The following is a 13,526-nucleotide window of genomic DNA, read 5'->3' as shown; positions in this document are numbered from 1 at the left end:
ATATATGTTAACATAGAGAAGGAAATGGAGTTTAGAGTGTTGTCATAATTTTTGTAACGTTATCTCTAAGGTTAAAAAATTTGCAATGTGAAATCTTTATCCTTTGAGTAAGGGGGTGAAGGGTAGTGAGAATTGCGATAATTCTTTGAATCAAATGAGCAACTGCCTGGCAACTTCATTAAAGCTAAAGCTGACCTTTTCATGCTTTGAAGCGATTTCCAGTTTAATCCCACTTTAATGCACTTCATTATTCCATTATTTGCCTATTTTCGTTTAAAACTTTACATCTTTTGAGATACTAAATTAAAATACTTTTTAAATTTTCTAAAGCAATCTTAAACAAGTTATCCGACTTCCTGTTTCATCTTTTTCTTTGGCTTTCTGCTTTGAGTCGTCATCAATCGCTTTTTTTTTTTTTTTTTTTTTTTTGGCTTTGCTTTGCCAAGAAACTTGTTGGCAATTTCCTTGTAGTTGTAGTACAGCGAACGGAGCTGCGTTAACGAAAAGAAAGATGGGATAAAGGAGTCATCATATTTTAAAGGATGAAAATGAAGGGAAAAAGGGCTTTAAGTGGTGACCCGCATTAAGGTATCCAATGCAACCAAATTATGATTTAATTGCATATAATAAATTAACAAAGCCAAACTTAACCACTGTTGTTGTGTTCATTGATCAATTTGGTCAAAAAACGGATAAAATATACGCCATGATGAAGGTCATTCCATCTTGGTTCCACGCCGAATATAAAAGAAGTCAAGTCTAAGATTTTGTACTCGTGATTTACGCAAAGAAAAATCATACACACTTTCTATTTATTTATTAATTTTCACACTTATTTTTCCATTCTCTTAAAGTGAGTTTTAAAATTACCACTAATTTAAATGATTTTTTATTAAATTTTAAAAGTTCCTTAAAAGAGTGTAAAAATTAAAAAATATATATATATAACTTTGTACAACATTACTCTTTACGCAAAAGTGATATGAGTAAGAGCTTACTAACCAAAAAAAAAAAAAAAAAAGATAAATTATTCTCAATTTCTCATAACATGCAGTAATATTTAGCGCTTTTGTCTCAACTTTTACATTTCTAATTACTACTTAATTCAATTGACTGAAGGATTACATTACATATTAAGCATTAATCAAAAATCCACTAAAGGATCGTGGGATAACTAAAACATAAAGAAATGGTACTAAGATTCTTTTGGTATTATACTCCATTATTCAAGTTAACGCTGTACATTCTTTAGCTTTAGTTTTCTTTATATATGTGTGGGCTCTGCTCTTTAATTTCCATTGACAAAGATTCGTAGGAGCAAGAAGAGGAAAATGATTTCCAAAGAAAACAGAAATTTGCCACTTTTTTCTTCACATTCTATATATACTATTACAGCACACCGAACACATACACCACGCAGGAATCATTTGTTCTCATTTTTTTCTAACTTTTGATCCACCCAAAGCCCCAACTTATTTTTCCTTATTGTTTTGTTTTTCTGACTCTGAGCTAACTCTTTTTCTTTGTTTATTGCTTCAGTATTCTCCTCAATTTCACTTTACAACACAACCAACAGCTGGCCTGCTCCCCACATTTTTTTTTTTTTTTTCTATGCTTTACATGTCACATACACATTATATATTATATATTATATTTAAAAGAGATTTTTTATCAAACTAAAAGTTTTGGGTAATAAAATATACAAATAATTACTACTCACATGAAAGATTAGCTCCCTTGGTATTTTATCAAAATTTGTCTTTATTGATGGAAGGAAGCAACGTTTAATTATGGATAAGAGTCTTGATTTATTTATAAATAAACTTGTGATTCTCCATCCGTCATAACTTGAACATTTAGGTTGCTTATTTTAAAAGTTTAGATTAATAAAAAAATGGAACCAAATCATTTAAATAACAATATTCTTACTTATATATATATTGCAGCAATTTTTTATTTAAATCGTATCCAATGCGAATAAGATGAGCTGAGGTGACCGGCATTGGTAATTTGGTATCCAATGCAACCTGTCATTGGATGAAGCTCCTTCTCTCCAACCAAATTAGCTGAGCGGTCTCCCGGCCAAAGTAAACTTACCTATTATGTGTTGTTTTTATTTTTTAGTGGATTTTTTACAATGAAATTTTTTTTTAACAATTTGCTACAGAAAATTCTCATATTTAAAAATTTACTGTAGCAACTTTTGTCGGATCTTTTAATTCTCCTTTCTTTTTATTAAAAGAAATATATTATTTAAAGACAATAGCTCGTCAACCGGTAGAGTTTGTATTGAAATATATATTTTAAAAAAATCATCCTACCCTATGCTTTTGAAGCCTACCTTCTGAACCTGCATATAATAATATTTCATTGGGCAGTGATTATTATTATTATTTAAATTATTACTTATTTTCAAAGTTTACATTAATAAAAAAATTGAACTAATCATCTAAATAATAATATTCTAATACTCGAACTAACACAAAGTATCGAATTAAAATGAATTATGAATTACATACATAATATCTCAACGCAGAACCTCTTCTAATATCATGTTAACCATTCGTCTCTAAAAATTATTGTTAATGTATTGATTAAATAATTAAATTTATCTCTTTTTATTAGTTTAAAGTTTGAGTCAAATGATAATTTAATATAGTATATCTCAAATTGATAGCTCAATCGACTGGCCACCCCCTCCTCCAAGATGATAGCTGGAGTAATTCTAAAAGTCACTCTTATGTCCCTCTTGAGTCTCTCCAAAAATAGGTGGCTATTAAAATCATCATTTGATTAAAATTCAATTATGATCAATCACAAGTCTAATGATGATTTTAATAGCTATATTATTTTTGAAGGGACTTAAGAGAGATACAAGAGGGACTTGTAGCATTACTCTGATAGCTGCCCTCTATTTTTTTATTTAAAAAATAAAAAAATAGATAATGCTTGGTGTCCCAAGGATTTTCCCAAAAACCATCTCAAATGACGTGGCTGGCCCCATTTTCTTTTAAAAAAAAATTCCTCTCCCTCATGTCTCTCCCTTGTCTCCCACTCTCTCCAATATTTGATTTGGGCCATTAATTTTCATCCAACGGTCTAGAACAATTAACAAATAATAAATTATTATTTATATTTTAAAAAAAATCAAAATCAAAATAATAAAATATTAATAAAATAAAAATTAAAAGAAATGAGGTGACTGGCCACCACAAGTGAAGAATCTGGTTTTGTGCCGTATAGATGCCAAAATCAAGCATGGGCCACAAACATGAACCTTAATTAACTATAATTAGGTGAGGCTGACAAGTGGGGAATAATTTAGTATTTGATAATTAAATCCCAATTATAGCCGGAGCTGGTGGTGCTCATGGTGGTCAGGATCGTAGGTGGCCGGTCTCGCATCTAGGCAGCTTCGTGGTGGCTGCCAAGAGTCCAAGACTGCTCTAGATAGACAAAGATGCCTGGGATGGCTTATAAATTATTATTATTTTTAAATTGTATATTTTATATTTAATTTTTTGAAAAAATTTTGAATTTCTATTTTAAGTAATACATGTCTCAATATAATTGGCACTGGCACATTAACAAATTATGAGAACTTTTGTAACTGCTAGCATGAACCTAATTGTGTTTTTTGCTTACCCAAGGAAATTTAATATTTTTTTCCTATAAATAGGTATTTTTTTTTCAAAAAAAAATTGCTTTAATCTACATGGGTGTGTTAAAACTTTAGAAAATATAACTGAAATTTATGCATGCAGTTGTCATATATGTTAGAACTCATCTTCTACAAGGAGATTTTTTTTTTTTTTTTTGATATGTTCGCGAGGATGATTCGAACTAATGACCTTCGCTTTATTAGGCGTGATCTACACCGATTGAACTACCTCTTGGAGACTCCTACAAGGAAATTTAAGTAGCCCACATGTCACATATGCATTATATATTGGACAGAAATTTTCTCCAAACCATTCGGGAGAAAGTATCCTCAAATTTATTTAAAATAGTGTTAAGCGTCTATAAACATTTAAACGGAAGTCTAAGTTAGTAAACTGCAATTAATGATCTTAAGAATTTAAGGTGTGTTTTAAATGTTTGTAGATACTTGGCATTATTTTAAATGGGTTGGAGAATGTTTCCTTTAGACTGGTTTGAAAGAAATTTCTGTCATTATATATTATATAGTATAATATATTTAAAGGAGCTCTTATTAAACTAAATTTTTTGGGTAATTAAATATACAAATAACCACTCAGATGAAAGGTTGTCTCCCTTGATATTTCATAAAAAGTTGTCCCTCTTGATGGAAGGAAGCAACGTTTGATTGTGGATAAGAGTCTTGATCTATTTATAAATAAGCCTGTAATTCTCCATCCGTCATAACTTGAATGTGAGAAAACACTAGGCCAAAAACTCTATCAAATTCTTTCCATTTAGGTATATTGTGACATTTTCTTAATTAGGATTACAAATAAAATGACATGGATTATTCAATTCAACTACTTTAGTCCTCCTTATACCATTACTAATGTTTATAAGTTAATCTTCTCCCAAATTCTAACACCATATACTTCTATGTGCGATGTCAGAAATGACATAGTTTGAGGTAAACTAGCAAATTTAAGACAAAGAGAAAATGAAATAAAAATGTTAAATTGCCGAGCTTGTTCAGAAAATGGAACGTTGCCTGTAGTGGCAAAAAGTGGATTCCTCAATTCCTTTCAAATACAAACATATTTTTATATACATAACACAGTTAAGCCAATATGCACTATACAATTGTAAACTATTATGGTGACTAGGGATGACGGAGATTGACAAGGCATAACTCGACTAGTTGAATGAGCTTATTTGGTTAAAACTCATGGACTGGATAAAAGATTGGTCTGACTCGAGAGTGCCGCTAAAACAAAAGTAAAATCAAGAAGATTGAACCGGGTTGAACTGCACCGAAAAAGGCTGTGAAACCGAGCTGAACAATGCATGAACTATATGTTTTAACATTGTCACATTAATCTAGTAAAATAAATAACATTGCTCATTTTAAAAACTATATGTTTTCATTAGAAAAAATCTCATCCATCTAAAAATAATAATAATATAAAATACTCACAAAATAATTAAAAATTATTTTTTATATTCACGTCATAATATATATATATTTTCTCATAAAAAATAAAAATATCCTATGAAAAAACTATAATAATAGAAATTAATATAGAAGAAGTCAAGTCTAAAATTTCATACTTGTTGACACTCATATATATATTATATCAGGAGGCTAGGGGCTCTGGGGCATAGAAAACTTTCAATCTTATCTGTAAAAAAAAAAGAAAAAAAAAAAAAAAGAAGAAGACGGCAAATTTTAACGTTTGTACACAACCACTACATTTTTTTTTTTTTGAAAGGTACACAAGTACCACTACATGATAAGGCAGATCGAACCTCCAGATCAGCAAGATCGAGCACCGCGTTTAGAACCTTAATTAACTATAATTAGGTGAGGCTGACAAGTGGGGAATTTAGTATTTGGATAATTGAATCCCAATTATTGTCGGAGCAGGTGGTGCTCATGGTGGTGAGGATCGTCAGGTGGCCGGTCTCGCATCTAGGCAGCTTCGTGGTGGCTGCCAAGGCTGCTGTTGATAGACAAAGATGCCTGCATGGGATGGGATGGCTTATAATTTTTTTTTTTTTTTGTTAATAGTATATTTATATTTAATTTTTTTAACAATTTTTAATTTCTATTTTAAGTAATACTTGTTTCAATATAATTGGTACTGATGTGGTACATTAACAAATTATGTCAACTTTTGCAACGGCTACTGCTAGCAACTTAATTGTGTTTTTTTGCCTACCCAAGGTAATTTAATATTTTTTAAACCCCAATAAGTTATTTGTCAAAATTTCAACTACATGGACTAATTTTTACAAACAAATTTTACAACATGATGTGGCACAATATGATTGGGTTTCTCAAAAGTTTAATTTATCTGATTCCCAATTATAGTGTGCCACATTATGTTGTAAAAGTTTGTTTGTAAGTCGAACATTCCTCATTTTTTATTCCTATAAATTAATTATTACAAATAGGTAAACTTTTTCTTTTAATTTTTTGCTTTAATCTACATGGGCGAGTAAAAACTTTAGAATATATAACTGAAATTTATGCATGAAGTTGTCATATATGTTAGAACTGATCTCCTACAAGGAGATTTAAGTATCCCACATGTCACATATGATTTAGTTTATATAAGGACACTTGGCACTACCAAATACTTTCCATTTAGGTATATTGTGACAATTCTTAGGATTACAAATAAAATGACATGGGTTACTCAATTCAACTACTCTAGTCTTCCTTATATCATTACTCATGTTTATATGTTAATCTTCTCCCAAATTCTAACAATATATACTTCTATGTACTATGTTATAATTGACATAGTTTGAGTTAAAATAGCAAATTCTAACAATAATGCGGCCTCAAGGAGAGGACTTGCAACACTTAGCAAAGTCGTCCATTGGAAAAATTGCAAACCCTACAAGAAAAAGAGGAAAACGATGAGGTTTAACCACTCTACATGCCTATTAGCAAGAGCCAAAACCCTAAAACAGTATAATAAAAAGAATTTTTCAACAATAGTTTATTTTGAACCATATTTTGGATGCCATACCTGACTTGGATAGGCAGACTTAATTCCCATTGATCCCTAAGAAGAAGCCACTTTGCTGGGAAGAAACCATTCCACATGTCAAGCCGCCAAAAGTCCATGTCTTTATCAAAGTCCACCCGCCCAAGCATCTCAGCAACCCCCCAAAAACTGTCCAATTCCGTTAACCTGAAATAATGAGAGTTAGAAAAGGATAGCTGTAACAGTTGTATAAGTTTAGAAAAGACATTAAGACAAAAGCATGACCATATTATCATAATCATTTAGCCAGCTCTTTAGCAGAGCAGTAATGCAATACACACAAATACCATGAGATAATGGCGCTTTCTTGGTTTTTTCTCACTTCTGCCATTGAAATTCCTCTTCATGATTCTTACCAAGAGGATTTCCACACAATTCCAGCCAGCGGGGTAACATGATACTGCAGTGGAATACCCAGCAAAGTAGTCCGTTTGACAAATTGTAAACACAGCTTTTGGGCGAACCTTACAAGAAAAGGAGTAAAATATCAATCAAAAAACAAAAGGCTATTGGGAATAATATTCAAAGTGGGACAGAGACAAGGGAATATGTGCTTTAGAAAGCTGTGTTTCAAACCATCTTTTACGAGGCCGGATTAGTTTCACAAGTCATAAGAAAATGGAGCAAAACGTTTGGATAGCTTTGTAATATGTACTTCTGAAAGCCCTTAATGTTGAAACTCTTTCATACCTCTGCATTCTTTTCATAAGATCTGCTCAATTCTTCTTGTCTCCATCAGAAAAACTTACAATCAAAAAATGTCATTCTTCATATCATATAATTCCTTTTTATCTAAACACACACACAAAAAGAAGAAGAAGAAGAAGAAGAAGAAGAAGAAGGGTGCTCTGTTCCATTCTTCTTGTCCCCCACCTGAAATCCTTATATAGAAAACAATCATTCTTCATATCACAAAATTCTTTTTTATTTAAACAAACAAAGAAGAAAATTATTCATAGGTATGTACATATTCTCGTCAGTAAAATTCATAAATTTCCTCATCAAATCTAATAATAGCCAAATTAGCAAAGTTTATGTTCATAAACAAAGAAGAATAATTTTAGCAAAGTTTATGTTCATCTAAACTTTATCCCTAAGCTATAAGAGCATTCCCAGCAGCTTCCTCGTCATTTTCTCTATATTTAAGGATCCAAACTACTTTTTGCTTCCTTATGTCAAAATACACCCCAATAACTTCCCTTAATCATTCCCTATATCATTAAAATATTTGTTTTTTTAATTATATTATATATATAAGAGGAGAGAGGAGAGAGAATTGTAAGAGGAGAAAGGAGAGAGGGGAGTGTAAAGAAGAGAGAGAAATGTTTTTTTTGAATTTAATAATCATAAGGATCGCAATAGTGGAGCCCTATACTTTGGGTTCTACTGTAGCGATCCTCATGGTTGAGGCTCATTTAGGGAATCTGCTGTGGGACATTTTTTGTGATTTTTTGGACATATTCCCTATACATAAGGAACAGACTCCCTTATAGGGAGTCTGCTGGGAATGCTCTAAGGCTCCAAAAACTAAATTTTCATCCAAGAACTCATCAAGCAAAATTGCATGAATGACCAAATCTTTGAATTGTGTCAATTCCAATCTTACAAAAGAGCATGGCCATGATTAAGAAATGCCTTAGCGTAATATTTAAACAAATAAAACAAAAAATATAGAAGTAACACCACTAGCTACCATAAATTTTGAAGTGAAATTTGCAGCAAGTGACTTGCCTACCACATTACGTAAAGCATGCATAACACACAAACCCAAAGCAAAATGAAATTCTGAAATATGCCTATCAGGTGTTCCATTACTATTTATCATTGATGATGGATTTATGACACAAAAATTATAAAGCCTGTTAGAGTATAAATTAAATGATTAAATTTACCTCTTTTTATCAGCTTAAGCTTTTAGGATAAGTAGTGATTTAACATGGTATCAAAGCCAAGGTCCTGAGATTGAGCCTTGACTCCGTTATTTACTCCGATTTCAATCAAATACTCCACGTGAGCCTACACTTGAGAGGGAGTGTTAAAGTATAAATTAAATAATTAAATTTGCTGGCTTGAAATCTCTTCCTCCCCTTTCCCACGAAGCCAAAATTCACTTGTAATGACCCAAAAAAAAAAAAAAAAAAAAAAAAACTCCACACCTTAATTGTAAAACAAGAGGAAAAATAAGTGAAGCACTTACATTATTAGAACCCAAGCTAGTGACTCTGTCCCAAATAGTTGACTGCCCAATCTGCCCCACACAACCTTGCTCATGGTCAATTTGATCCATAATTAAGCGAACAAATCAAGAAGCAGATGCTGGAGCATCTGCTAACAGCCCTCTGAACCCAAAACAGGGGTCCTTAGAGACAAAAGCATGTGATTTGATTCATGTTTCGATTCACCAAGATGCATATCCTCTACATAGGAAATTGGTTAGCAAAGCTAAACAATTTAGTATCATTTGATTCACAAATCTCAGAAGCCATAAAATTTTATACAGCAAAGATTGGCCTCTTTTGTTGTGGGTGCCAATAGGAATCCAGGTTGTCATCGTCATCATTATCATCACCATAGCGTCTCTTTGAAAGTTGAACACCATCCATTAAATCTATCGTTTTCTCTTTATATCCATGTTCTAGATGGAATCCACAACTTTTAAAGAACCCTGATGAAAGATATCCCCGCTTGAATTTAAATATAACTCCAAGATTATCTATCTTTGGCCAAGAATGGTGTGCACTATGGTAATGCAAATATACATGATCTGAGCCGGCTAAGTTGCCTATATTATCAGACTCGTGAAGATAGATTTGCTGACCATCATAGATGACTTCAACGAGAATTCGAAAAAAACCCTTACCTTGTACATCCTTTGTTCCAATAATAGCCGAGAAAGCAAATCTTCTATTCACCGAATCCAAATGTACATGATCATCGATATCTATTTCACACCAATCAGTATTTGAAACCTCCTTACGATGGCTGAAGCAATCTGAAATCTTATTTCCTGGAAATATACAGTAAAATTCAAGGTCTCTAGGATGTCCCTGTTACACAGATATGACATATTTTCAGTGATAAGACATACAAATCAAGTCACACTAACAAGTATATATATATGTCAAAGAGAGCTATCTCACTCATGAAACGAATTTTTAGATCATCCCCCAGATTTTCTCGCAGACCATGGCCATCGGAGAAGTCAATCAATTCAAGCATTGGTAAATCATATGTACTATTAAATTGAAATCTTTCCAATGACGTGCATCCAGTCGCATATACCTTTTTTATATTTGGTGGAAGTTCTGGAATTTCTTCAAGTTGTTTGCAGCCGTTCAAGTAAAGCTCCTCTAATCCAACAAATCTGTTGAGCCATGTAGGAAGGCTGACAATAGCACTCCGTGAGAGATCTAGAACTTTCAAACTAGAAGGGCAATCAAGTTGAATAAAGAAATTTGATTCTGTTTTGACATTATTTCTAACACTCAATGATTGCTGTGGATTCCACGTATTAAGCAATTGAGATCTTCTAGGTTCTTCTAAAAATTTTGCCAATGACTCGCACCCGTTTGCTTTCACTTCTACTACATTTGGTGGAAGTCCTAAAATTTCTTGAAGTTCACTACAACCGACTATGCAAAGTTTCTTCAATCCAACAAATTTGTTGAGCCAAGCTGGAAGGTTGACAATGTTTCCAACACTCAACAATGGCAATGCCAAAGATGTGGTTTTTACCCCAGGCTTTGGTGGCTCCCATGTATTAACCGATTGAGATCTTCTAGGTTCTTCTAAGAATATTGCCAATGACATGCACTCCCTAGCTTGCACTTCTACTATATTTGGTGGAAGTTGGAAAATTTCTCGAAGTTGCTTGCATTCATTCAAATTAAGGATCTCCAAGTGTTGCAACTGATAAATGCTATTCGGAAGACTCATGAGGTTTATGCAAAAGTGTTGATTTAATGTTTTAATCGTACACAGGTATCCAATGGATGAAGGCAGTTCTTTTATACCAATACAACAACTAAGAGAAAGTTCCTTCAAATGTTGCAACTTATGAATGCTATCAGGAAGATTTGTAAGGTTTGTGCAACCGTATAGAATAATTTGTTTAACCCCAACGAGGTACCCAATAGATGAAGGAAGTTCCTCTATACCAGAATGTTGCAAGTTGATGTACTCTAAACATTCCATTTGACACTCAATTTCAGGAAACTTCTTAAGCCTTGAGCTTTCAAAAAGGTTAAGATATTTTAGAGATCTCAACTTGAGTCTTCTTGGAAAACTCGTAAGATTAGAGCAGCTTTCAAAATTCAAACGTACAAGCTCATCAAGGAATCCAACAGAACGATGAACCCTAACTAAATTTCTACAACACTTAAGATTCAATTCTTCTAAATTTGGAATACTTGAAACATCCGGAATTTTTCTCAGGAATTCACAATAAGAAAAATCCATAATTTTCACGTTTTGGAAATTCTCTAAGAAAACAAAGGAAATAGATTAGTTTGAACATAAAAAGAAGTTTACAAAGCAATTGAAAACAAGAAAGATTAAAAACAATAATTCTACTTGCACTCTGTCCAATTTTTTGAGGTTACTATGCATCATCCTTAACTTAACAAGATCCTTTCCACAAAAAATATTGGATGGCAGAGATTCTCCAAGATATTTTGGCCAATCTAGCAATCTTAACTTATTAGAAAGAAAATTAGGATCTTCAGAAAAGCGTGCATTACGATGTATAAGCATTTTAAGCCTTTTCATCTTCGTGAAGGCTTTGGGATTCAAGTGTATCACATTTGGTTCAAGCAAATTTATCAACATGCCCTCAACTTTTTTTGTTCCCTAGCGAGACAATGTATAGTTAAGTGTACCGGCAAAATCGTAACATGAACACTTACTAGAACTATAATTCTTTTCTTGATAAATTTAAATATTAGGTATTTATTACTTTGTAAAAAGAAATTAACAAGCTAATACAACATTTGTTTATCTTCGTATATCGGGGTCCACAAATGACGATTGATTTGGCAAAAAATTTGAGAAGTGTTTTTTAAAAAGCAAATATTGAGAAATATTTTTACAAAATAAAGAAATATTGAAAAAGTTAATAAAAATTTTGTTTTTTTTTTAAAAGTGTTGCTCGGTGTGGCAGCCGTCATATGTTCATCTGGCAGCTAGGTGGAAATCGCGGGACCGCAAGATGTCAGGCGGCCTTCCCATGGACGCCAGATCTGTCCGGCAGCCACCTCTAGCAGGCAGCAACAACACTACCCCAACAATTTTACAAATGTTTTTACTAATACACAACCATGAAGCAGTCGAACTCTAATGTAATTATGGTATAATTTTAATTTGGTTTTGAAATTAAATTCATTCTACTTAGTTTCCAAGCACAATGAGAATTTATTCATTTAGGGGCATAGGCACAAGTTGCGCACAACGGAGACAAGCAAAATTCTAACTCTAGAGAGTAGAGATAATAATGATTGTTGACTTGTTGTACAATATGTTTTACATATCAAGGGCAAACAATCGAGATTTTCTCTTCAAAACCTTTATCTTCATCTCCCATTCTTCGTGCTCAAATTTTTCTCTGGTTTAGGTTCTATTGTTCAATTTGTTCCATTGTTCCTTTAACAAATTAGGTTCTATTATTTCATTTTTATAATTTATTTTATTATAGTCAAAATATTTTTTTTGATAAATTGTGTTTGCTTAATTTGTTAATATTTGGAATTAAGTGTATCAAAGAGGTAGGGATTCATAAAAAATCGATTTCTTTTTGTAATGTTTATTTCTGTGCTTATGATTTTTCTGGTGAGTTTTGAATGAGTTTTTGACAATTTTTTTTTGTTGGTTTTGTTTTTTCAGCTCAATTGGTTGGTTGGTTTTGTTTTTTCAGCTCATAATTCATTTGCCAAATCAGGTTTTATTGTTCTATTTTTGTAATTTATTTTATTATAGTCGGAATATTTTTTTTTAAATCGTGTATGTTTAATTTGTTAATATTTTTAATCAAACATGTCTACTAGAAAATATGCATCTGGATATGAAAAACTTAAAAAAAAAAAAAACACACACACAAATAGAAAAACTGATTGAAGCTCAAAGAGGAGTTTGAGGAGTTTTAAATAAATTTGTTATTAGCAATAAACAAAATATTGAGGATAATTTGAGTGAAAAACTAATAAATGAATAAGAAAATCATCAAAAGAATTATAAGATAATGAAAATATTAGTGATGTAGCATGTATCTAACTCTATTGTTACAAATATTTATGACCCTAATAGAATGTAATAGAATGCAACTAGCTAATGAAGGAACTAATGACTGAAAAAATCTTAGTTGCAAATATTTATTTTCATTTTAAGTGCAGACCATGGCAGACTAGACTTATGCTTTGCCATGTGTTAGCGTCCTTTTGACTGCAATTTTCGTGCCACTCCTAGTGCAATTCACGGGCAAGATGAGATTATTGCTGTAACGAAACTATTGGAAGTCTCGTGCCCATCTAGTGAAAGGCCCCTTGCAATTTATGTGCTTCACCTTATCGAGTTAATTGGCCGAGCCTCTCCTATTTAGGTCTTTCTTTCAACGCTAGGCAAGACCTTCCTAATACAATTTTATTTCCTTGTTGGTTAATACTTCAGCTGGTCTTTCTTCTTCTTGTCCTGCATATGTGGCACCGTTTGTCATACTTCTAACATAAACCAGCTCCATAAAATGCATAGCCAAATGGACTACATTAATGTTCATTTGATAACTGTTTGGAAAGCAGTGCATGGTTTCCCGAATTCTTGTGCATTGCTGAACATGATAAT

General features: G+C 32.3%; 1 protein-coding gene across 1 annotated transcript in view; it reads left to right on the top strand.

The window, feature by feature from the left end:
• Positions 1-520, top strand: part of LOC132185532 (disease resistance protein RPV1-like) — a 4,949-nt gene extending 4,429 nt beyond the window's left edge. The window contains exon 4 of the mRNA XM_059599296.1: positions 472-520. Coding sequence (XP_059455279.1) covers positions 472-520 — 49 coding nt within the window. The remainder of the gene's footprint in view (positions 1-471) is intronic.
• Positions 521-13,526: the final 13,006 nt, after the last annotated feature.

This window comes from Corylus avellana, chromosome ca6 (genome assembly GCF_901000735.1).
Source record: "Corylus avellana chromosome ca6, CavTom2PMs-1.0".
In the NCBI taxonomy this organism is placed as follows: Eukaryota; Viridiplantae; Streptophyta; class Magnoliopsida; order Fagales; family Betulaceae; genus Corylus; species Corylus avellana.
The sequence above is the reverse complement of the archived record's forward strand: the minus strand, read 5'-3'. Positions and strand labels throughout refer to the sequence as shown.